Source organism: Notamacropus eugenii, chromosome 3 (genome assembly GCF_028372415.1).
Source record: "Notamacropus eugenii isolate mMacEug1 chromosome 3, mMacEug1.pri_v2, whole genome shotgun sequence".
Lineage (NCBI taxonomy): Eukaryota > Metazoa > Chordata > Mammalia > Diprotodontia > Macropodidae > Notamacropus > Notamacropus eugenii.
The window spans coordinates 26,551,160-26,577,995 of record NC_092874.1 but is presented as its reverse complement, the minus strand read 5'-3'; the positions used below and the strand labels follow the sequence as shown (position 1 = coordinate 26,577,995).

Genomic DNA, 26,836 nt, shown 5'->3' with positions numbered 1-26,836 from the left:
CCTCTGCAGCCTCTCCATTGCCCTTTGCATAGCCGCCAGTCTAGGTCTCTCACGCCAAGTTCAATGTTCTTTCCATTAAGCTTCAGTGGAAGTTAGCAGGGAAAAGACTTTCCTTAAAGAACCTTGCTATCAATATCGCTGGAACAGCTTTTCATACCTCTACTATATTCTTGATTTAATTCGACAGTTAGAACAAAGAAATCTTACTTTGCAGAGATCACTAAATAGACTCATGTCCTTGCTTTTTAGACATAACCTGACATCATTACCTATAGAGCATTTTATATTGTTTGATAACTTCTGCTTCTATTGAATGCTGTTGTACCCTTCAAGACTGCCAGCTTGTGGAGTATAGAGACTGGATCTCATTCATCTTTTTAATCCGTCTCATTAATTAGCAGTGACATCAAAGTGTAAATTTGAGTTCAAGTGTATGATGTACATTATTAGTAAAGAAAAACAATTTTCTCAGTGCCAGAGGATACTGGTATAAAAAATTAACATGAAAAATATGTTACTGTGCTTAGAAAACCACATTATCAAGTAGATCAAAAAGGAGGGAAACAGGGAGGGAGGAATGAAGAGACATAGGCAATGGAACATAAAATATCTCACATCCAGTCATATTCAAATAAAAATAATTTATTTAAATCAAACAATATAATTTCATCTTTGTATAGTTTAGAATGTTATCCAAGCCAGTGTTTCTCCCAATTTACTACTTTTAAAAAGAGAAAAAAAAAGACTCAGTTTTGGTTAAGGAAATGCGACACCAGTAAAGCTACATTAGAGATCAGACATAATATACAGTCTATGCAGCCACATGAGAAATAGTTTCTGCCACTTTGTTATTACACAGGTAGTTGGTTCTATCAGCTAAAGCCTAGTGACTTGTATTTGTTTTATGCATATTGGGTTTGTTCTATTACTTTGCAAGAGATTGTGCTCCCTTGAGTCGGCTGTGTTCATTGGTCAGAATAAATTCCAGCATCTGACACCATTTCCATTAATCACAGACAAGCCAGGATACGTGAGTAAGATAATAGAAAGACACAAACAATATCTGGTCTTGTTTATGTATGCTGCTCAGTAATACAGCAGGAGGTTTGAGGAATTCTTTTGAGTTTAAATAACACCAAACTGCCTAATATGGAAAAGGGAAAAAAAAGCATTCTACACAAAACACTCAAGATCCCAAGGCCAAAAGGTCTCTACACCAGGAAATGTCTGGATGGCATCAGTTACAAGTAACAGATACACAATCGTTGCCATAAAGCTCCCTGGAAGGCCAGCTGTTTCTTCCATACTTGGAAACTGTTCAGTTTGCACTTGCAAAACTCTGGCAAACCCACAAAAATTCCTTAGCAATTAATGATCCTTCACTAAATTTGCAATTTTCTCCATGAGGTTAATATATTGCCATTTAAAAATTAAACTGCTTTACTAAAGAAAAGGCAACTAGTGTGGTCACTTGGGCACAATTTATTCCTTTGGCTGGTTAAACATCTGAATACTCACATGTACCTCTTAACATACTGATATGTCTAAAATTGCAAAATCTTTCCTATCTGACTCTATCACTGTTAGTAATATGCAGTTTTTACACACAAAAGTTTTCCAATTATTTTGTCTTTTTTTTTTACTTAAAAAAAACCCCCTAACTTTTAAATTGAATGCTCCAGGGAGCTATTGAACGGAGCCAGTTCCAATGAATGATTGAGTGGTCTGAGTTGTAAACCGAATTAAAATCACACAAAAGTAATGGTGACCATTCTGGTACTTCAATAACAAACAGCACTGGGCCAAAAAAGCAATTTTATTCTGAAAATCTGAACTAAAATGGCATACAAAAACGGACTATCCATAGAACAATTATTCCATCCCAACATTTCCACAATCTGTGTATTCATCAATGGGAAGTGAAATAGGTTTTACCAGCTGCTTGCTCCCCTAGGTAAGATTGATTTTTTGTAATTTCCATGATTTGAACCCAAACTCCATCCACCTTTCTATTATTCTGAAGAGTGAATATATTTATGATTTAGACACCTCACAAAATCTTTGTCTGCATTTCTGAACTCAAGCTCAAAAGTTAATTCCTATTGTTTTTCTTTACCCTGAGATGCCTAAATCTACAGCAACTGTTATCAAAGGTAGAGTTGTCTTTTAAAAACACTACAAGAATCTCCTGTCATTTCTGAAGTAGTGCATCTGTCTGTCCTTAGCTAAAATACAGCTGGTTAGCACAGCTGTTTTAATCTATACTGAAAGAAATAAACCCAACTACAGGACTGCAGGACAGTGTGTACAAATCCAAGTGTGCTTGAAGTCAAGGACAGCCACAGAACACCAAACCACAACGGGGTCAGTCTTTCCATGTACTTCTTGCACATCCTTGTGATGCTGGCCAGCTGTTCCCAAGGTGACCACAAGGCTCTTCTGAATTACAGGCAGTGTGGATTATGCTGACCCAAGGGATGCAGGTTGGGAGAAGGTGCTTTACTTTTACTTTCCCCAAATGCTGCCTCACTAGACTTGGGAGGGCTCGGGAATACCCATGAATTGTCTTCTAAAGAATTTCTGCCATAGGAATTCTGTTCTTGAAAGTTTGTGCCACCACTTGGGATGACTCTCTCGTTATCTGCCCATGACTGGAGACTTGCTCTCTCCAATAAAATCTTTGTATCTCCGGACAGAGGGGAACCCAGGGCACTACAGAGGGCTTTGCCATTTGGTGAAAGAGGAGCGTGTCTTTTGTAGCTTGCAGTGAAAGATGTCAAATGTAATTTGGTGCAGTCCCTCACCAGGTCTTCGACACACTGGACTGGTGCACAGGCTACAAAGGGAAGACAAGTTAGACATTAGATGAATGGGAGGGGCTACTATGAACTTTAAAATTTTCTAATGAAGTAATTACTTTCAAGTATGAAACCCTGAATTAAGAGTATGGTTTGGGGTCAAGAATCCTGGGATCATTCCAGCACCACTTGTAAAGAAAGCAGAGGACCTGGATGGGGCAGGTCACTTAGCAGGAGCCAGAGAGTAGCGGCCTTCCCTCCTTAAGGGCTCTTGTGAGCTCTATAGTAACAGAACTCAGAGCACTTTCTTTACAAGGCCTTATACAACTGAACGACAGCATGTTCTAGAAACTTCATTCTCAAAAAATACCCAGTACACCAGAGAAATATCTGTTTCACTTATTAGCAAATTCGCTCTTTCCATGTCTGTGGGCACCAAGGTTCTCTCTAGTTAAATGTTTCCTGTGGATTTTGGTTCACACTATTCCTTTGTTCGGCAAACGTGTCATTAAGTAGAATGAATGACCATAAATGTTGACTAGTGGGGTCCATGTCAATTGAGTTGTTTTGTTTTTTACTTTCTGAGGAATTATCTAGCAATCCTCATGCTTCTTACTCAGAATTTTAAAATAGTAATCACTGTATGTGTATATATTCAGTAATTGCAACAGAAGTCCATATTAAAAAAAACAACAAAAAACCCTCAATCTAAAATAAGTACAGTAAAATCTAACTAATCTAAGGGTACAGGAATGTTCTGTGCAAATTAGTAAAATCTCTAAAAATGCTTTTAAAAGAAATATTCATTATAATAAAATACCTGAGAGTCAGCAGATATAATAAATACACTAAATAAAAAGGAAAATCTGTGGAGAAATTTACAAATAAGTACTTGCATAACGGCAAAGTATAAAACTCCGGAATTACTTGTCTCTGGTTTCAGTAAATAAAAAACTGAAATTCACATTCAAATGGTTATAAATTTAAAGTTGGTGAAATATACATTTCAATTTCCCCACTCCTGGGATCTCCTTAGCTACCCTACATAAGAAAGTACTGTTGCATAAGAAAATCTGAAGCAGAAAGACCTATTCTGCTTTTGGCCTCAGCCATTGTCTTCCTGTACATCACATTACGTATCTTCCATTACATTATCTTCCTATAACTTGCACAATTTTAGTTTCAACATTTCAAAATAATAAAATCATACTGCTTTTTCCTTCCGTGGTTCTTCTCCGCCACCAACACTAATCATACTCCACTTGTAATTCAGAGTACTTTAGAAAGTTATCATGGCTGAAAGGTACATCACTCCTGAGTGAATGCATTCCCAAGGCTTCCTGCCCTCCCTGAGCCTGCCCTGGCAGAATCCGCTAGGGTTTATGTGCAGCTGGTATAGCTTTGCAGAGATCAGGCTCACCTCCGCACCACCATGAGGAATCGAAAGGAGGGCTTTGTTTTTATGTTATGTTATGTTAAGTTATGTTTTTCACTTGCAAAAGCAGTCACTCCCTTTGGTTCAAATGTTCATAAGTCAGTAACAATTATCTAGATTTCTATGTATTTTCATTCTAAAAAGCAACTAACACTCCCATAAAAGCTCTCACAACATAATAAATTTAGTCTTTATCAAGGAACTCAGCTCTAGCACAATCAACCTAAGATGTAACTGGTTATAATCTGCATTTTAATAGGAAAAGAGCAGAGCAATGTGAGGAGATTAACTTAGGAAGGCTCTGACACACCTCTCCTCCTACAGTTCAAAAACTCCTTAACTTTGGGTGTCCACATATTGGGAATGAAGGAAGGCCAAGTCAGTTTTTCAGCAGTTCCGATTTCAGATGGAAATGTGAAGCAGGGGACTCTTGAACTGGGCTTACACCTCTTCATAAATATGGACAATTTAACCTGTAGACATAATGGTCCATTTCTTCTTGGCACACAACAAATAACAGACCCAAATTCTGCTGGTAAGTAATAGCTACCTTGTTCTTTTTTTAATCAAAAGCCAAATATATGCATAGTACACAGTCAGTGTTCTAGAAATAGCACAGTGGTATCTCTCCATTTAGTTCCAAACTATAGGGTAGATACTAGATTAGAAGATAAAATTATTTATAACTCAAAAAAAGTTATACACAGCAAAAGCTCTATATGATACAATTTGGAAAGAAGCAAGGAGAACTGCATTTTGAATTCTATAAGTAAGCAGGGTGGGTAGGGAAGGCAGGGTTGGAAGCAGCGCTGCCCAACAGTAGGTTCAATATGGCAGCAGGGGAAAGACCTATGCAAGTCTTACCTCTGCTTCCGCTCCTAGTAGCATGTTCAGTGGATGGGAATACTTCCCTTGAGCCTGCATTCACACTTGAGAAAATCAGCCTTGGAAAATACATGGCCTTAAGCACCAGAAATAATATTACTTATGAGAAGTCACAGGATAATCCAGTGGCAATTCTGAAGGAGAAATACCTTGTCCCTGCTCCCCCCACACTCCCAAAGTTGAAAAACCCTGTCTACTGATCTAAGTAACAATAGACAGAGAGAAATAGTCCCCAGGTTTCCATTAAACACAGTTCAACACAAGAAAATAGCTAAATGTACTTTTCTAAATAGACTACTATTACTAATTTTGCTTACAGGAATTAAGACTTCCTCACTCATTTCCCACTTAATCAGACCAACTATTCTAAAGTCCAGGCAAGATCCAAGCATACAGTGAATAAATTGTCTTGACCAGCCAATGAATGAGGTGATTATCACAACTCCTATACAATGATAATGATGATAATAAACAATTCCATGATACTTTAAGGATTAAAAGTATTTTTTTCGTAACAAACTTGTAGGGTAGGAAATGTAAGCCTTACTATCTCCATTTTACAGATGAGGAAACTGAGTCTTAAGGACATTAAACTGAGTCTTAAGGACATTTCCAGGTCACATATTGTGAAATATTCAATGTCAGAGCCAAATCTCTGTCACTTCAGGATAAAAGGATTTTTATTCTTCTTTCAATCCTTCTCTTTCCTCACTTGGACTTAATAAAATTATAGTCACATGTTATTCTGTAAAACTTCTATAAAGAGAATTGTGCTAAAAATGTAGTTTAGCTGTGTTTTAAGAAAAACAGGACATGCAAAACTCTCAATTTATAGGTTAGAACAGCTAGGAGGTGACCTTCTAAAAAGATTCTTATCTTTACAAAACAATCCAATTTAGGTTTTTTCAAAAAAATACATTTTTTTTTACTACATTTAAAGTATTAAGATTATAGCCTTTTAAGGAATATCTTTATAATTAAAAAGAAAATAAAAACACTGAGTCAATAAACTTGGACTGTTACCAATCAGATGATACAAAGTTCTAAAATGTGAGTCACCTAGCATAAATAGGTGACATAACATAAAAAGTTAGAGCAATTTTTGTACGAGGAGAAGGTAAATAAAAGTATACCAATCTTAATATATCAGTATTTTGTCTTCTAAGCAATAATGTGGCTATGTGCAAAGAAGCTTTAGAAATTCTTGTGTTTGGCAAAGTAAACAGAAAAAATCCAAAAAATGTTTTATTTTTCAAAACTATATAAAAATTGAGAAGACTTTGTTACTTAGCATATTATATGCCTTCCATGGACTTCAGAAAACACAAGTCTGGGTGCCTTCTTTTGTTCTTATGTGAAGAAGTTGTGGTAAAAAGTCAAACAGAGTCACCCTAACACCTCAGCCTTACACACAGAAGCAACACTTGTTGGAGAAAAAAGCCACAAGGGGAACAGAATACAGAACGAAAGAAAAACACATCAGTGACACCTTGAGATGTGAAGTTGACCACTATGAGTCTACTACAGCCAAAGCAGAGAATAAATAGCCCCAAACACGTTATTCTCTGGTTTATCATCCTCAAATCATGAGATTCTGAAAAGATATGTTAACGAACTGCTCTTTAAACAGAATGGCTAAAATCAGGTTTCTGGTGATGACTTGCCTTTCTTGTTTGAAGATGGAGCTTTAAATTTTCTTAGTAGTTCGGCTTGCACTTGAGTCACAAGATGTAAATTAGACATTTCTCTCTTGAGTTCCCAGTAGGCATGTTGCATGTTATCACTGAAATATAAATTTTAAAAAACAATGTTGACTGTTCCTTTTAAGGTCACTTCTGAGGTAGTCCTTCATACCTAAAAAATAAAAATCTAAAGATGGATCTGAACATAATCACTTTCCTGTTAATATTCACATCTAAATCTAAACTAATTTAACAAAACCAGGATTAAATAAAGCTTGAAAGGAACATGTGCTATGAAATGAGAGTACAGATCATACACGTATCGTACTGAGATTCCTTCATAGGACTCTGGCTCCTCAATAATGTCCTTTACTAAAAAGGAAATAAATTGTTCTAATTGATGTTAACAAGCAGAAATGTAAATGCAGAAAACACACTGTTCACTTCCAAAAGAACTCAGTGAATTATGCAAGTAGCACCTACCAAGCTATGACTGAAGGTTAGTCAAAAGTAAACCCACATTCAGAATTTGGTATTTTACTCTTAGAACCTTGAAACTATGAATCCAGATAAGACACATCGGTGCCTGGATGCTTTCCTATCTTCCCAAGTCAAAGTAAAACATATTGACATCTGAGCCATTAAAACTGTTTCATGTCTGACTGAGTGACCTCATCTTGACAACTAGGATTGGTCCGAGAGAGAGCCGGCTCTTCCTAGCCATGTACCCCAGGTGCTTTAGGGCGAGCACAGTGCTCTGCAAAGCTTCCTGTCACTGAGTGTTCAGGACATCCCTGGGCCCTAGGTGCTGCAAGCCTTACCAACCCCATTTCAAAAATAAGGGAATTGATGTTTAGAGAAAAGGGACTTGGCTCAGGGTGTCACAAAGGAGTAAGATGAGAGGTTGGATCTGAATCAAGTATTCTAGGTTCAAAGTCTACCACACCATCCGAGAGAGAGTCAGGGAGAAATGAAGAGGTAGAGGGCTTATCTTCTAAAAGACTTTGCACTTTCAGATGGCACTTTTATGAAAAGTTACAAATTACATATTAAATATAAATGGTCATTATCTGGCATTGCAAATGTTATTGAGGAATGAAAACAATTAGTTTAATGTACAATCATTGTTTTTCTTCTGGTAGATGGAGTTCCAACTAAATGGGAACCTAAAAAATAGGTTTAGCTACATTGGTTAGCTACACAGAAAGAGTAAAATAGCAGAAATACAAAAATATTAGAATTATTTTAATTACTTTTGCAGGTTTTATTTTTGTATAGCATTCACTCCAATGAAAAGGGCACTTATTCTTTTAAAGCAGCAATCACAACCAGTGTCATGTGACTTCAAACAAAACAAACTAGTAGTTTGAATCTTTAACAATTACATTTGCTGACCAGGTATGTTTTGTAAAAAATTATTTTTTTAATGAATAAGCATTTATTATTTTATTTTCCTCCCAATTCCTCTCCCCCTTGAGGGAAAAAAAGACAAAACCCTGGTAACAAATATGCATAGTCAAACAAAACAAATTCCAACAAAATACACATTTTAAAAATCATGGAGCTTTTGCCACTTTCTGAGGGGGATTTACTTCACAAAAATTAGCCAGGCACCTCTCTTCTCCCCAGTAAACCACCAGGATGCTAGCTACACACATGTTCCACGTAGGCCCCTGTCTATGTGTGAAACGAACGACAAGTGTAGTTCTGGGCCTTCCCAATGACTCTTCTCAAGGCAACAGAAAAAGCACAGAATGTACGCGCATTAAATCATGTCAAGTAGGATAAACTTGACATTTCAAAATGAAATTTATTTTTATAGTTTTAAGGAGCTGACCTGGATGTTGTTTGATTTCTTCAAGAAAATAAAAGAATATGACAAACAATGAAAGACTGAACTGACAGCAGTGAAATCCAAGGTGCATGCATGACATCTAGCCTAGAACAGCATGAAGTAATTCCACTTTAATGGTGACCACCATGGAGCTCTGTCGCACACACTCCCAATGTTCTCCAGTGCAGGTAGCTAAAAAGTGGGCCAAGCTCACACCGGGGCCAGCAGATTTCACACACACCTGTGAGGGGAAGGAGCCAGGCCTTTCACACCAGCAACTGAAAACTGGTGCCACAGCTAAAGTGATTACCAAGTACAAGCCCTCCCCCTGGTGGATAATGAAGAAATGGCAGCTCAGTCATTCAACTAAAAAATACATAGATGGATGGGGGAGGATGGTGACACAATAAAACCACTTGGGGTTTTTTCAATGACTATATTTGTTGAAATCTTAATATTGTAGAAAGGGCCTTCCCCCCTTTTGAATGATATTTTCATCTCAAAATATTTCTCGCCAATGCTTCCACGAAGCTTCTGGAAAAGGTGAGATGATATCCGTAAGCCTACTCTTTTCAGTTGCCCAGGTTAAATCTTTAATTTAATTAAAAACAAAACATTACACATTCTCATAGCTACTGAGTTAAAAGCACCATTTCTAACAGAAAAATCAGCATTTTGTCTTGTAAAATAATCTCAAGTAGAAGGTTCTTTATCTTTAGTTGGCCACAGACAATTTTAAAGATAATCTGAATATTATTCATTCAACATGAAGATTATTCATGCAACAAAAAGGCAACTAAGATAGTGGCAGGACTGGACAACATGCTAGGCTGAAGGTAGAGGACAGTAGCTCTAAAGATTTGGGGGAGGGAAGAAGGCCGTCAGAGATCCTGTCAAAGGGAAGGATCAAATGTGTTTGGTCTGGTTCTAGATAGAAGAGAAGTGATGAAAGGAAGGTGCAGAGGCAGACTGAGGCTGGTAATCTGCTGATCACACAGTAAAGCACTGAAATAAAGTGCATCCGAACAATGTGGGACGTCTCTCAACGGAAGCATTTGGAGTCAGTCAATAACAGGCACTGCACTGTTACATCAGAACATCATGTCACAAAGATTCTTGGTCAGGTATGGGCAAGATTACCTTTCCAGGGAAGTTCCTCCCAAATAAGCTTCTCTTTGACATAAATCAACACAGCAGTATACAGGTAGCTCTTTGAAATGCTATTGAAAACGCTTTCTTTCTGTGAGTTTTTCTTTTTCAATGGTTGGAGACGAGAAGGTTGATTTTTGGGTGAGTTTAAAAAATAAGATAAAAATCTAAAATTACAGATGCTGCGTGAGAATCTCGTGCCTTTAAGGATGATGAAAACTATTAAAACGAAAGGAAAAGTACTACCCGAGAGAAACAGCTCTCCGTTCACTTTGGTTATCTACTCCACTCTCCCTCACTATCTGAAAGTTTCTCCTTTTTAGCCTCAAAAACAAGCACATTTATGAAGCTCTTACCATAAGGGGAGGACTGTGCTGTATGTTATTACTAGCCTGTGTGACCTCTGACAAACAGGGATATTCTGTGAGCCTCAGTTTCCTCATGTATCAAATGTGAGGGCTGGACTAGATGTTCTTCTGGGTTCCTAGATTCTAACAAATTCATTCTCACTTAAATCCTTTCTCTGCAATATAAGATTTTTTGCACTGTGCTACCTGGAGGTACATTCTCCCAACACGCAAAAAGGAAATCCCAAGTGTTTTTTTTTTTAAACAGCCTCCTCTTTTAGTGTCCTTAAAGTCTGCTAGATTGAATTCAGCATTCCCGGAGAAGATGCACTGAACTGATTACAAAGCACACTGAGACAAGAGCCACGATTTCTCTAAGGGCAATTTTAACAACCAGGTTTTCCTCAATCCTTATTCTCTAGTTATGGAGTTTGTGCCAAAAACTCTTCTGCAGAATCCAAAATTCCACAAAATTCAAATTCACAGATGAATAGGAAGTACTAGTTTTAAGTGTCCATTACTTCTAAGGTTTAATTTAAAGAACCAGTCTATCTAGCACCTCGGGAAGGAAGTAGCAGGACACAAGTTGTGAGGTGTGTTTGTTCATCTACTGCCTAACATAAAATCGACTAAGTAAACACAGGCACAGCTGGCTTTAAAGACAAATCCAACAAGATAATGCGTCACAGCAGGGAGCTGGGTGGAGGACAAGCTCTTCTTAATAGTTAACAGCTCTTTAAATTCTACTAATGTAAATCTCTTTTATGGAATATTAAAAAAAACTCGTAATGTATCATATGCATGTCCCTTATTTAAGCATATGTCCCTGCACTCATTAAACCAAGACTGCTATGACGTTTCACAATTCTATACTGTTTATGCTGCATAAGAAATATGTATCACGCGGAGACACACATCTGGAGTGTGAAGGTTTCCCCTTCCTTAGGAAAGCCTGTTTGGTCTGATGACTTCTCTGGAGGATGTTTTAGGGGCACCATCCTTTCCTTCTCACTCTCTAGCCTATCATATAATGGACCTCTGCTGTGGGCCTCTCTCTTACTCTGATGTAGACTAGACCCAAAAGTTGATTTCTAGCCAAGTAATCCATGAAAAATTAAGTTGCATATTTGAGAAAAGATAGAATAATGGTAGTTCGTGGATTTTATGACAGCTATTTTATTATGACTAGGAAAGAGTTAGTGATCAAAGGATAGCTAGGTAGGACCACAGAAGACAAAATGGACAATTTTGATCACCTAAAATAAAAATAACAATGTATCTAAAATTAGAAAAGAAACATAATTGGGAGAAAAATCTTCACAACAAAATTTCTCTTATAATAGCCTCATATCCAGGATAATATAGGGAGTTGACGCAAATTTATAATAAGAATCATTCCCCAACTGATAAATACAACTTTATCCACCTCAAAACCATCAGATTAACAAAACTGACCAAAAAATGAAAAAGACCTCTTGGAGAGACTGTGGGAAGACAGGTACATTAATATCCTGTGAATCAGACTAGCATTCTGGTGAATCCGAACCATTCCTGCCTAGATCGCTGCTTAACTGCGTAAGCTTAGGCCCAGGAATGCCACCAACAGGCTTCTACTGCAAAAGAGATCCAAGAAAGAGGAAAGGACTCATATGCACAAAAATTTTTATAGCAAATCTTTTTATAGTAGCAAAGAACTAGAAACTAGGAGGGAATGGCCAAATTAAAGCATCTGAGATGGAATGTAATACTGAGTTGTGAGAAACAAAACTGAACGTTTCGGAGAGACTAGGAAGATCCACATGAACTGATACAGAGTAAAATGAATAGGACCAGAAGAACAATTTGCACACAGTAAAGTCAAAGAGTTTTGAAGGATTTCAGAACTCTGCTCATGCAGTGGTCAGTGAAGACTCCAGATGAAAATAATATTGTTTGTACACAGCCAGTGTGGAAATTGTTTTACTTGATAATGCATATTTGTTGAAGGTGTTTTCTTTTTCTTTTCCAATGGAGGCGGGCTAGAGAAAATATATTTTTTATTGAAAAAAAATTTAATTAAAAAACAAACTCATCACTTGCAAGGTAAAAATTTCATCTGGATTATTAATAATTCATATTTAATCAAATAAGAATGTACTTTGTAAACCATAAAGTGCACCTGAAAGATTTTTGGAAGTCTAACCTTCATAAAACTGATTATGATATATGGAAAAGCATAATACTATTTTAAAAAGACAAATTAGGAAGTTAACTCATCTCACAAAAAAGATTCAACACAGGATTCCTTTAAATAGTAAATACTTTAGTATGTTTAAAATAATACCTGATTTACCAAAAAAGGACAATGTAATTTTCAAGCAATGATCTAAAGCCTCAGTCTATATATGAATAAATGGTAATGAAGTAACAGGAATCCGTTAGTTTCCTTAGCATAAAGCTTTTAAAAAGCACCAAAATGAAGATTAAAGAAACAGATTAATAAAACCACATTTGACACACTCACAGTAAGTTAATATTCATGCACATATAAACAATCACAGGACTTCACAGTTGCAAAGTAGCATTAAAAAAAATACAATCTGCAGTTTTTAAAATTCAAGAATGTTTCGTACCTTGGAACGCTTGGCCTTTGGAAGTCTGTGTTATTGAGATTGTCTTCCCGAGACTGATCCTTTCATTAACAAAATTACAAAAATAAAGTTGAGGCAGTTTATTTTCAAGTAAGGTACTATGTTAATTAGAAACAAATCACGAAGCTCTATAATAAACATGTACAAATCACTCACAAAACATTTAATTAGTAATAGTCCAACTGCAATTATTTTAAGCCCACAATCTTTTAACTTTTAAAAAAAAATCTCAAAACCAAAAGTAAAGTTGAAGGTTATATAAATTAAAACTTAATAAAATACTTTTGAACTTCGGCTGCTTTAATTGCTCTCCTGAATGAAGGCCAAGGCCGCAAATGATGTTTGAAAATGGAATTTGGTTATGTGGACTAGATCCTAAAATGGAGGAATAAATGAATAAACGACTTGGCCCAAACTGGAGTGTACCTAAAACTGGCATGCTCCAAAACAAAATTTATTTGCCTAGAATCTTACAAATCTAAACCCCAATGCTTTAAACTGAAACAGAAGGGGGAGGCCTACATCTCCTTAGTCATCTAGCCTGATACTGTAGATATGATGAACAGCAGAGCCAGACAGGATCCTAGGAAAATCACACTAGTCCGTCACCTCAGACCGCGGTACACAAAGGCACAAAACAGAGGGAGCCAGGCACAGTGAATGACAACAGACCTTAAGTCACAGAGATCACCTAAGACTTGTTACCCCTGACTAGATCCCTGACTAGAATGTATGCCAGATATGACAGGCAGAGAAGGAAAGGAAAGCAAGGAAGAAGGTGGGCAGAACACTACAATGTATTTTAAAATGTGCTCAGAAGGAATAAAGGGGGAAACTTGGTGGAGAGCATCTGAGTAACAGTACCCACGGAAAGAAACAGAAGTGATATGGTCACTGCACGATGCCATGAGCGACATCAGACACTGAAGATCTGAATGATGTCAAGATATAAATCAGAGAGGGCATGCTTGGTCAGGTATGGGATGTATTAAATGGGATAGACAGGAAAAGCCTGGCACTAAGGCTGATGTAATAGTGATAGAAGGACTGAATTTTCCAAACAGCTGATGAAGCTTTTTCTCTGCCAAAAACAGAGCGGCTAATAATATCCTGAGTTGCCTTAAAGATAATTTCATCCAGCAAAAGATAGAGGAACCAAAAGTTAAGTCTATTATGGTTCCATTTCTCACTGATAATGAAGAACTAGTTGCTGAAACAGAAATAATAACTTTGTGGGCATGTGGAATTGTGAGAGAAAAGCAAAGACAGACACAATGTGATGGGTAATCTAGATTTGATCCCTGTAGATGTCAAAGGGTTCAGAAGCAGAAAAGGTAGAATGGCACGAATGTCCAGTGTCCAGAGTCCTCCCTACTCACAACAGAGCCACCATTCTGTTCAGCTCCTCGTTACTTGAAATTGGGCTTGCATCCTTCTTCACTCCAACGTTTTCCAGAGAGCTGCCAAAGTGACTGTCCTTAACCACCGGTCTGAGTATGTCAATACATCTGAGACAAACTGTAAACTTCTCTGGCATTTAGATATTTCACCACTTGATGTCTACTTTTGGTCTCATTTTACATTATTCCCCTGTGTAAAACACAGTCCAGCCCAACTGAAATAGCCTTTATACTGAATTTCACAAAGAATAGATACTCCATCTTTTATCTCCACCCTCACTTCTGCCTCTCAGAAGTCCCACTTTCCTCAAAACCTCAGCTCAAGGGTCATCTTCTATGAGATCTTTCCTGATCCCTCAAGTATTAGTACTTCCCCTCTCCCCCCCCCCCAAAAATAAAATTACCCTATATAATCTGTATCTACATGCAGTGTTCCCTTATAGAATACAAGCTCCTTCAGGACAGGGATTGTTTTACTCATCTTTGTATATGGAGTACCTAAAAGAATGCTTGGCAACCTTAATAAATGTTCACTGATTGATCAAATTTCTGAGAGACTTGGCCCAGTCAGGAAGGAAAGCTCTCAAAAATGAAATCTCAGACATATTAAAAAAAAACAACTCCAATGTAGAGGGAAAGGGAAAATCTAAAGAGACTAATGTGGATGTACAATGTTCCTTTTTTGACAGTTATTAGATTAGTAGATTATGACAACGCTAGATATGTAGTTTATCTAGAGTTCAATAAAGCATCTGATAAAACATCCCTCAATCTTTGGAGTAAGATGTAGAAATGTGGAGTAAACATATTTTTAAAGATGTACAGATAACAGAAGCAAAGGAACCTGAATAAAAATGTAGTGTGGTCCTGTAAGAGTATCATCAAAAGCAATAATGCTCAGAACGAACTACAGCTGACCAAGAAAACGGAGTATAAATAACAAAAGGGCTACCTGCTCTTTTTTAAAACTAAACTGGGGAGAAGATGCAGAACCAAAGGTTTCTCTGCAGCTTGATGTGATGGTACAGTAACGGACAACACAACACAGGGATACTCAGTTCTCACGTTTCTGTTGTCTCTACCAAGGAGAAAGACCTTTGGATTGGACAGAACCAAAATGCCTAAGGTTAAGGCTGATGTCCAAAGTAAGGAGATGGGAAGAGAGTAGGCTAATGCAAACTTGACATGCTTGCCTAACCAGTCACTGAACTCTTAAAGACTGTTAAGGACAGGAAAGACACCTAAGAATTAAGAGGAAAAATGTCTCATCATTGAAAAAAGGCAAGGGAATGGGGTCTACAAGGGAGTCTATTTGACTCAGATTCCTAGCAAAATTCTAGGCTGTATCTTAAAAGGAACAGGTAGTGAACTTTTGGAAAGGCAAGTCATGAACTTCAGAGCCATAAGGCATTTATGAAAATCAGGTCACACCAGAACAACCGATGTCTTTTTTGACAGTTAGTAGACTGACAGATGAGGGCAATGCTGCACTTCTATTTGATCTAGATTTCCACAAAACACTTAACAAAGCCTCTCAATATTGTGGGTAATGTAGTTAGGCATGGTCTTGGATCCATGTATAAATTGACTGACAGCAGAGGGGAATCTGGATGTGGGCATGGCCCTGACTTTTAACATGTTATGTTAATGACTTGGATAATGGCATCAGTAATGTTTAGAGCTTCAAGAACATTTGGTAGCCACCTAATCGGACCGCCTCATTTTACAGATGAGGAAACTGAGGATCAGAAATGTGAGATGTCCTGGTCAGTTACCCAACAAATGAATGTTAATGGTGGGACACAAATACAGGCTTGCTTGACTCCGATTCAAACACTCTGGTGTTCAAAAATGAACTTCATTAATTCAAGATGGGGAAGATATAGCTAGATGTTCTGAAAAAATTCTGCAGGTTTTGCCACTTTAATGAGTCAACAATATGAAATGATAGCTAAGGAAGTGAATACTACTTTAAGGGCTGCATTAGGAGAAGAACAGTGCTTGGGACTAAGTAAGCGATCTGCCCTGGTCCAAATACTATTTTCACTTCTGGGCACCATATTTTATAATAGTGAAGGGAAACACGAGAATGTGCCGCATGAGGACAACTTAAAGGAGTTGGGGTTATTTAACCTAGAAATTCAGAGAGGACACAATAGTTGTCTTCATGTATTTGAAAGATTATCATGTGAAAGAGGAATTAATGTGGAACAGTAGGAATAAATTGCAGAGGCAAATTTAATCTTACAAAGAATTGATACAAAAAATATCATGCTGCTCAAAATACATAATCGACATGAAATAAGACAGAAAATGCAGAACTTCAAGACCTTTTTTTGTAGAATTAGGGGAGGTCGTGTTTCACTGTGAAGAGAACATGGGATTTGAGGCACAAGATATGGCTTCAACTTTTGGCTCTTACACTTACTTGTCAGGTAGATGATCCAGAGAAAACTTCAAATTCTCTGAGTCTCATTTTCACAACTTTTTTTCCTACTACTTGTATCCTACAACTCACAGGAGTTTCGTGAGGAAAGGACTTTGTAAACATTAAAGTTTACAGAAATTATTCTGAAACTATTAATAGCATCCACACACAATCTTGACATATCATTAGCAAGACCTGCTGAAATGTTTTGTACACATACATTGCAAGAAACAAACATTGCCAAATCAAAAAGACACTCAAAGAAATAACAGTACAAAATTTAGTAGCTTCATAATCAAAATTTTAAAGAAAATTATCATTAAATTCAACTTGAGGTAATTTTACTCCCTTTGGTGCCATCTAGTGGGCTGCAGAAAATCAGTAGCATATTAATTTAGGGATTAAAATACTTAACTGGGTACAGTATCTTATTTGGAAATAAAAAGGGATTAGATTACTAACAGTGTCACAAGTGACCAAACTCAAACCCAGGTCTCTCTTTCCACTGGGGAGGTGGACTCCCAAACGAGATCCTTCCATTTCACAAACATTTACTTTTGGCCAACTCTATGTAAAGCACTGTTCAAGGTGCTTAGGGAGCTGTAAGGTTAAGATAAGACACAAGCCCCACCCTCATGAAGCTGACAAATGACCCAAACAGAAGCGGAGTACACTGCTGTTTGTTCTTCATTTTTAAAGAGGACCAATGACATCACAAGGTGATATCTTTTCCTCTGAGTGTGAATTGGATTCAAACGAGGCAGAGTTGCACAAACTCATCAGCCTCACCCTCGCTTCCAGTCTTCCAAGTCCAGAGGCAAGACAGAAGTCAGGAGGAGTGGCAATGGCCCCAGATACAGTGCATAACTTGGCATCTTCCATGTCTGACCAAGTTCTATGAGCTCCACAGAGCCACCTTCATGGCCACTGGAGCAAATTGTTCTCATCCACCCATTTAGGTGGGGGAAGTCCTCACATGTTTGGGATGGACAACCTGCTACCTCACCAACAGGTTTGAGACCTGCAGGTTACTGTCAGCCTGGATCAGCCCATCTGCCAAGACAGTTTACGAGGGTGTGGTCACTGCACAAGCTACAGCTTCTTAGAGCCATGGGTGAGAGTGGCATGCAAGCTAGGCACCAAAGGTGATGAGCAGCCCTGCAAAGGGCTCTGAAAGTCTTTATATCAGAGATGCTGGTCCTCCTTGAACACCCATACACCTCTAGGAATACACAGGATCAATGGTCTCTATCTTCTCTTAAATCCTTTAAGATTACACAGGTTGTCATCCCCACAAACTTTTCTCACAATTAATTAATCTAAAAGAATTATCCCTTTCTCTTTCTAGTAACAGGCCACTCTTTTAATGAGTCTTTGGAGTAACCACTCCAGCAAGACCTTTAGTCATTTGGAAAGCTTGAAATTTTCTAACTTTAAGGTTTACAAAAGGAATTATTTGGTCCATTAGCCAGCAGTAATTTTTTTCAAAGCATCTATGGTGAAGGTAAACAGAAGTAATAAGAGTAATTCTACATTAGCATTGACATTCCCCTCAACTATCTGAGCTGCTCAAAGCACAAGTAGAATCAAAGGTCTTAAAAGGTGGGAGAGTCATTAGATATCAGATTGTCCAATCCAGGGGTGAGGAACTTACTGTCTCTAGGCTCCATGTGGCCTTGTAGGTCCTTGGGTGAGGCCTTTTGACCGAGTTCAAGTTTTACAGAATAAATTCTTTTATTGAGGGAATTTGTTCTGTAAAGTTTGGATTAGATTAGACTCTAATCTATTCATTAAAAAGTGACGAAACTAAGGCCTTCAGAAAGGTAATGTGACTTGCTCTGGGTCACATCTGATTCCCCAAAGGTTAAGCATCCCCACTTCTGCCTTGGTGATGGGCATTCAACAAATCCTTGCCACTTGTGACAACTGGTACTAACAACTAAGTCCTCACAGAAACCCCTAATTGAGATAGCCAGAGTTTCTGCCATGCAATTAAGCTGCTCCCGAACCAGTCAGATTCAATTCATTAAAGTATTTATTTAGCACACACTAGATCTGTAAACACTTTGCCAACATAAAACTCACACCCTGATGCTTTGATGACTTAAGTTTATTAAAACAAAATTTCCCTCCCAATGCAGCATTCATTAAACAAGGAATGTTAAAAAATAAATAAACTGAATTATCTAGCCCCTTCTCTTCTAACAAACTTTCTAGACCAGTGACCTAAGTACTGAAATGCTCATTTAAGGTGTTGTGGATGACTGAGGATACCAGAAATTCGACCTCTAAATATGTTAAGATGCTACTTTAATAGTTCTGAGTGCTCAAACCAAAGAAAGTCAACTTTGTTCACCCCTGACCAGAATCGCTACTTCATCTAGCTTAGGAGGTCTTAACCTTGTTTTGGTCTCCTGGGGGGTTCCTTCTGCAGTCTGATGAAGCCTTTGTGGAACCATTCTCAGAAGAATATTAAAGGAATATTACACATAGGATTACAAGGAAAAAACAATTCTACTGAAATATAGTTTAAAAGCATAAACGTATTAAAAACAAAAACAAGTTCATGGCATCTAGATAAACAAATACCTAAAAAATTTTCTGGAGGCAAATTCTTGAAATGTTTCCTCCTATATAAAGGAAAAACAGACTTTGAGAGATTATGGATTTCACAGATAATCCCAATGAAGTTCTAAGTTCAAAAAAGACTTTCTCTGTCACCTTGTTTAACTCCTGTTTGAACAAAAATCACTTACACAGCATTTCATACAGTCCGATAAGTGAGACTTGTTTCATGCGGAGAGAACTCAGTAAATCCACAGTTCCAAGATTCGAGAATGTTTTCTATAAACTGAACTAATTCTGCCACTGCTCCTGGTTCTGTTCTCTGGGGCCAAATAACATAAAATGAATCTTTCTTCCAAATGACACTCCTTTAGTTCTTGAAGACAGTTATCATGTCTCCCCACTTAAATCTTTTCTTCTCCAAGCTAACCACTCCCCAGTTTTCTCCAACTACCTGAAGCAAACGGATGCAATTCAAGGTTTAAATAGTTAAGCTGTTCAACAAAATAACATAATGAAGGTCGTAGCAAGCCCATAACATATGCCAAAACAATATTTATAAGATATAGGTATATGAGAAGATAATGCATAGTTTTCATGGCAGAAGATTATTCCTGTTCTGTTTCTACAGACATATTATTTTAATTGAACTTTGGGATTCAAGAAAAATAGTAACTCTTGTATGGTGATGTAGATCGAAGCTATTTAATTTCAGAGTTTGGTATACCTTGTGTTTAGATTTTTGCAGTTCTGTTCTTAGATTAGTACATTCCTTTCTCATCAGTTCCAGCTCCTGTTCCAAACCATGGAGTTTTAGGTCATTGCTCAACTTTTCTACCTCCCAGTTAGATGCAGGTCGATTTAGATTCCTCATCACTACAAAAAAGATGCAGCAACAAATCAATTTATCAGCAAACAGTGCCAACCTTGAAAACAGATCAAAATATGACAAGATTTACAACTGCAAGGGACTGACATAATTATCTTAACTTCCTAATTTTACATATGAAACTGCAGCCCTGAGAAATGAGGTGACTTCGATAAGGTCACAGAATGAGCAGCAAGGCCAAGATGTAAGCCCAGGTGCTGTGGTTCCAAGTGTAATGTTCTTCCCTTATACCAGTAACTGGAATACATGCAGAAATGAGCTTGTGATAAAAATAACAGCAGTCATGTCTCAAAGATCTTATGGTACTGAAGAGCAGTAAGACAGATGGTCCAAAATGACAGGCAATCTAAGAACTCTTTTGCTTTTACAATTTATTTTATGACTTTCCCCTCAGCAGATATTCTTGATTATACTCTAATTAGGGAATGGGAGTATGCCCTTGGGGCAGAGTGGGATAAAATATTTGCCATGGACAAGCAGAGCTGACTATAGTTTTAACACAAAAGATAACTATCTGCATGATGAAAATCCATTTAAATTTGCCAACCAGCTTGTCTAGCCTACTGTGTAAGCCTACAGTACAGCCACTCTGACTCCAGTGCTGAAGACCAAAGGAAGCATGGGGAGGATATCGTATGTTCCCCCCCCCCCCACCCACACACACTTGCCCCCCACCCTAGAGCAGCAGCCACCCCTGGGCGGTCTGAATCAAAGGCAGAGACTTTCCTGGCCCCTGTCGGCCAATGGCAGGACTTATTTCATCCAATGACTTTCTAGGCTCTCCCGAGGTTGCATTCATCGATGGGGCAGAGCTCCCATGAGTACTAGAAGTGCTTCATACCTTCTTCTCATTCTGTAACGAATCATTTTAGTCTGTGTTCCCTCTCTCCATACACACCAGAGGCCTTCTTCCATTCTACAGGGAACAGGGTGGCACCTGGCCTGGCCATGTGGTTTTCCTAGCTCTCACGAATGCATGCGCTCTCTCTCTCTCTCACACACACACAAAATCATACGCACACTTCTACAAACATACATAGAGCTATTTTTTCTTGGGGGAGACAACAGCACAATTTGCATTAACACTATATAAACAAAATTAAGAGTAAAAAAATGAGGACACAATGAATATGTAAACTAACTTATTAAGTCTTATTTAAAAACTAAGAAAAAAGAAAAATTAAGCAAACACAGCCTCCACTGGGACTAGATTGGACAATGTATATCACAGTATCCTAGATTCAAAGCTGGATGGTCCTCAGCAACCACAAGCCCCAGTCCCTCACCTTACAGATGGAGGAACCAATGCCCTCCGAGGGTGGATGGCTCACTTGAGGTCAGTCAGGGCACAAGGATCCATATTATCTCGTGTTCTCAGAGCCAATATTCCTTCTACTGACCTCTATGGCGGGTCCCCTGACTCCCTACAACCTTTTCCAAGAACAGTTAAAGATGCTGTCCACCTCTAACAACAGTACCACCAGTCATCGAGCTGCAGCTTCTTACCTTGCTGAGTCTCAACCTCAGTCCGGAGCTGGAGGAGCTCGACTTCTTTAGTCTGTAGCTGTTCATTTAATACTTTCAAAGATTCAGAGTTGTCTTTATTCTAAGGAAAAAAGAAGACTATATGTACAAAAACCATATCTTGGCCATCTTTTAGTTTTCAAAAAGGTATTAGAAAAAAGGTATATTTTAGTCTTTCAATAAGTAAGGCAGGCCAAGAAGTTTGAGATTGGCTGTCATCAATTTACATGTTTTCTTTTCTTATTCGCTAGATTTTCTTATTGATAACATCAAATACCTGATATCCTCACTGAATTTTAAAAATTTATCTTTCTTTTCAATGTCATTTCTTTTAAAAACATTAAAAAACTAATGCCAGCCACGTTTTAAAACTAAAACCCCTCACTTATTCAGTCTTAATGTCTTCAGGAAATTACATTATTACTTACACTATTTGCTATACTATAACCTAAAATATTCTCAAAATCTACTCATCTAATTTTAGTATCTATGTTTTTATAATAGAAAAAAATTTTGAAAGGAAATTTAACATGTTTTAAGAATCTTTTTAAAAACTTAGATTGACAGAGGTGAGAACAGTCATTTGCATTCAGCTAATCTCACTCATTTTTTCGAGTAAAAGACTTACCATTTTATCCAATTTGCTTTTCAAATGATCTCTGTCCAGGCAGACCTCCCGATAAGCATGATAGGCCTTGTTTACTTGTTCTCGTCCTACTGAGCTTGTTTCTTCATCTAATCGGGTTTCAAGAAGCTAAATACAGAAGATTGGGGAAAACTCAAGAATTTATACTATTTAATGGGGTTTAATTTATCTGAAGGTCTAACTGATTACCTCAAAATTTGCAATTTAGGGACAAAAAAAACCAAACCAACCCAAAGGATAACTGGAGTAAAGTTCCACATTTTACTAAACCAATCCACACTAAGAGAATTTTAAAAGAAAATACAAAAGACAAGTGTCAACCTCTAGCTTGGAAGAAAATCTCTACAAAAAAATTCCTTTTGAATGGTAACTCCTGAGGTTAAAGCAGCAATCAGTAAGGGACATTTGTAGAATTCAATTCAACGAATATTAATTTAGCTTGATGAGAGAATAAACTGACCAATTTTTTGGCTTGCCTAATTTATTCAGGCCTTATTATATAAGTGGGGGTAAAGTACACATAAAGGAATACCTAACTCTGGAGAATAAATCTTAAAAAGTTGACTATAAAGCACATTTCTACATACCAAACCATATTTTCCCACTAATCTATTATAAATTTAAGCTACATTGTCTTTGAAAAGTTGAATCCTAAAAGTGTTTTCATGTAAATTCAATAGTTTTAAAAATGAACTTTCTAAAGAAATGCTAATTTTCTATAAATTGATCATTCTAAAAAACAGTCTTCAGATGCAAATACCAGTAGGACTTTGTTATTTTTTTAATTGGGAGTTACTTAGGCTTAAGTAATCATACTAAATTTTTTTAAAAAATCACTTAATTTCTAGCAAGTCCCTTCCAAAATTTTACAGCATGATAACAGAGCTCTGATTGGTCCAACAATATATTCTAACACGCTGTGGAAGATGTTGATTTTTAGAAATGGAAATGGTAAGATTAAAATCTCAGAAAGAAGACTCAAAACATCACAGCAAAATAATACAGAGAGAAGCATATTTCCTAAAAGTTAAAGCCCAGTGGACCTAAAAATGCTTCACTATATGCCTGAATTCACACTGAATCAAGTTCTGTCATTTACGAATTCTGAAATGGCAGGTTTTTATGAAATGTATACTTTACAACATAGATACTCATCCATACAGACTATAAACTTGTCACTGATACATATTCCCCCAAATGGAACCACAACAAAACCTTGAGACTAAACTCTAGAAAAAATGAAGAAGGCCTGCCTCAGGTGAGGTCCATGCCGAAATTCTCAGTGGCTCCTGCTTCCTATATAAACACGTTGGTAGACTTTCCTTCAATTGTACCTAATTTGCCTTTCTAACAGATGAAATTCAGGCTCTATATTAGGATTCTATACTACAAAATAAGAGTCTGCAGCTAAGGAAACTACTGCAACATGAGAAGCAGGAATATCATGCATGAGGTTTATACTTAGAGGAAAGATGGCACAGACAAGGGCCATGTGGGATGTTTGTGACAGACACAGAGACGCTCTGATCTGTGTCACTGATGTGAGTATCTACAGAAATGAGATCACAGATCCATTTCAGGATGCCTACGTATTTGAATGTATTCCACCAGAAATACTTCATGGTTCCATAACATTGCAGTGAGGGTCATCTCATAAGCAGCACCCATAGCATGGTAAACTGCTCATGTTACCAGGCTTCAAGTACTGCTTCTGAGAAGAAAATGGATTCTTAATACCCTGGGCAAGTGGATGACACCATCAATGCTCCAGGCAATGCTCTAAGACTCAAATTACAGATTACCTGCAGATAAATGAAAATAAGCAAATAAACGGAGATAAATTCCACACCTGGAATTATCCATACCAATGAAATCCCAGATTCCAGCTCAAAGAAAAAAAAAAAGACAAGAAAAAGAAGTCAGTCCTTCCAAAGAAACTTCCACAGCAGTCAAGTGGAAGAGGTTTCACTCTTCATGACTCTTAAGTCAGAGAAGAGTTACTAGCTCTCCTTTAGTAGATAAAGGGCATTTCCTCACCAGGAGTCTAATAAAATCTGAACCCACTATCACTGCTCCCAAAACCTTAAGTCAGATCAATAAAAGAAAGTAAACAGACTACCTGAATTACTAAACTACCTACAGACTTTACAGACTACTTAATTACTAAAGATTATTCTTTTGTAATCAAGTATTTTTAAAGTTTCACATAATATAGTATAACACTAAAACAGGGTAAGCAACACACCTTTTCTTCCAGAAATCGTATTCTTTTCTTTAAGAGGGAATTCTCCTTCTCTGAATCCTTAAGTCTCTTTTTGATGTCCTCATATGCTGTGACAAGGGCAAAGTGGGAGGCCATGGACTCATCTCCTGCATAGATTGAGATAGGAGTGATGGTATCTCTCCTCTGAGTCTTTTCATGGTTCAGAATACAGATGTCATCTTCTACTAGTGCATCCATGACAGCTGTTTAAAAGAAAAACCAGAAATAAACATATGTTTGTGTATGTATGTATGCACGTGTATGTGTGTGTGTATGTGTGTGTGTGTGTGTGTGTGTGTGTGTGTGTGTGTGTATAAAAAGCTTCACAAGGAAAACCAACCTTGCATCAGGTAAATAGCTGGGGTCTTATTTTAGTCACAATTCTTAAATATTACAAACAAAATATGATCAACTCAGCGAAATTTAATTTTCCCTTATGTGATAAAACCAAGACAAAATGAGTCCATATTTTAACCTTTTCCATTATTGTTATTGTTAAGGATCAGGAACTTAAGTCTCTAAATTTATAAATATGAAGAAAATCTGTTTTTAATTCAACTTGTTACCTTGACAGAGGCTTTTATGTGACTCCACAGCACACACGTGGAATAAGCAAGGGAAAACATCACAGAAAGATGCCCCCTAAGTTCCTTTACAAGAAGGTCTTGAAGATGTTACAATCATGTTCCACCATAATTGATGTTGGTGATGCCCTTACAATTCCCCACTCCACCATCTCCACAGGACAGATTTGCTCTTAACCTATGGGATTTTCACAAATTAGTTACTTCCATTTTAGGGGCCTCAGCTTCCTCATCTGTTAAAAGAGGGAACTGAACTTGAGGACCTCCAATATCTCTTATGGATCTAAACCAATCACAGTAGTGCAGGCAGATGGTTGGAAGTAGTTTGGCACAGGAGACAATGGGATTGTATACTTCTGTGTTTGTCAGGTACACATACCCATGCAATCAACACAAGTACAAAAATGAATCACTAGGCTGCAAAATGCTTCCCCTTCCTGCTCTTCCTAATACATATAATCTGATCACCCTTTGCTTTTCACCCTCCTTCTGCTGAATGGCTTGACTTTTGGCTACTCTGCTTATTAGCACCTAAAAGAAAACAACAAAGACAATACACTAAATCCGGTTTCTTACTTAATGGACTGACAATTCGATCCAACAAATATTTAGTGCACCTATTCTCCATAGAGGGCAATACCTTCCATTCCCTCATGCTGGCCACCACACTGTTCCAATCTCCAGCACAAACAGTTGCCCAAGTAACCTTCCTAAAGCACCCCAGGCGGTCTCCAAAGTTCTCAGAAACTTGAGTGGTTGCTGACCTCTTTGGGACAAGAAGAAAATGTTTCCGCTTGGCCTGAAGACACTTCCCTGTGACTCTAGCTCACGTTTCCAGACTTATTTCCTATGACTTCCCTTCTCACACTCAGGTCCAGCCACACAGCCAAGTGCTCCAGAGATAGCATGCAGACTAGGTTGTTTCCTGTGCCTTTGTACAGACGGTCCCCAGTGTCCAGAACGCACTCCTCCCTCCCCACTTGCCTCTTGGCATCCTTAGCTTCTGTCAAGTCTCAGGGTTTTACACCAAAACCACTGACGATGAAGGCTTCTTCACCTCTGCTGTGTCCTAGGCCCCTTTTATGGACTCCTCAGAATACTGGTTTTTAACGAGAATCACAAAAGATATAAGACTGAAATTAGGTTATCAAATACTTTTTTAAAAACCCAAGTTCACTGACTGTAAGTTAAGAAAACTCCCAGCACACATTTGTCCCTCACCTATGCTCTGTATCAGTGAAAATGTCGTGCTGTCTCAGAAGGCTATCTACTCCTGGAGGATAAGGATTATTTTTTAAGAAATGTTTTGTTTTTCTATTTCTGGGCCTTTGGCAACATTTTTCATGTAATAAATGCACAGCAAATGCTTATGGAATGAAAACAAGAGGATTTCTCCTGTAATGGGCATATCAAGGGGAAGTCCAAGTCTCTAACTTTATTGAATTTTTGATTCAGCACAGGAAGTTAGAGATTGAAGTCTAACTGACATACCAAGCAGGACAGGCTGCTGCTCAAAGCGGGCAACAAAATGTTCCAGGTACAGAGGAGAAGGAGATTATAGCTGGCATTGCGGGAAGAAGGAACAATCTGGAGACAGAAGGTTACAAACTGAATGCCACACCTGCCATGTTTACCCTGAGCAAGTCCCTTCCCTACTGGGCCTCAGTTTCATCATGTCTAAAATGCAGTGGCTGAGCCAGATGACCTGGAAGGTCTATTCTAAAGCTATGATCCTAGAAAGAATAAAAAGATTTAAGGATGAACTAGGCTGGGCTGG

General features: G+C 37.8%; 1 protein-coding gene across 4 annotated transcripts in view; it reads right to left on the bottom strand.

Moving 5' to 3' along the window:
* Positions 1-621: 621 nt before the first annotated feature.
* The window catches only part of AZI2 (5-azacytidine induced 2), a 33,457-nt gene continuing 7,242 nt past the window's right edge, over positions 622-26,836 (bottom strand). For 3 of the 4 annotated variants that reach the window (XM_072651121.1, XM_072651122.1, XM_072651120.1), the window contains 8 exons: positions 24,458-24,678; positions 22,195-22,320; positions 21,549-21,648; positions 19,881-20,029; positions 12,743-12,801; positions 6,783-6,901; positions 5,098-5,151; positions 622-2,836 (listed from right to left, as the gene is read on the bottom strand). In XM_072651121.1, the coding sequence (XP_072507222.1) occupies positions 2,445-2,836; positions 5,098-5,151; positions 6,783-6,901; positions 12,743-12,801; positions 19,881-20,029; positions 21,549-21,648; positions 22,195-22,320; positions 24,458-24,673 (1,215 nt within the window). In that variant the 5' untranslated portion in view covers positions 24,674-24,678 and the 3' untranslated portion in view covers positions 622-2,444. Of the gene's footprint in view, positions 2,837-5,097; positions 5,195-6,782; positions 6,902-12,742; positions 12,802-19,880; positions 20,030-21,548; positions 21,649-22,194; positions 22,321-24,457; positions 24,679-26,836 lie in introns of all 4 variants that reach the window. The other variant, XM_072651124.1, reaches the window with a different exon arrangement.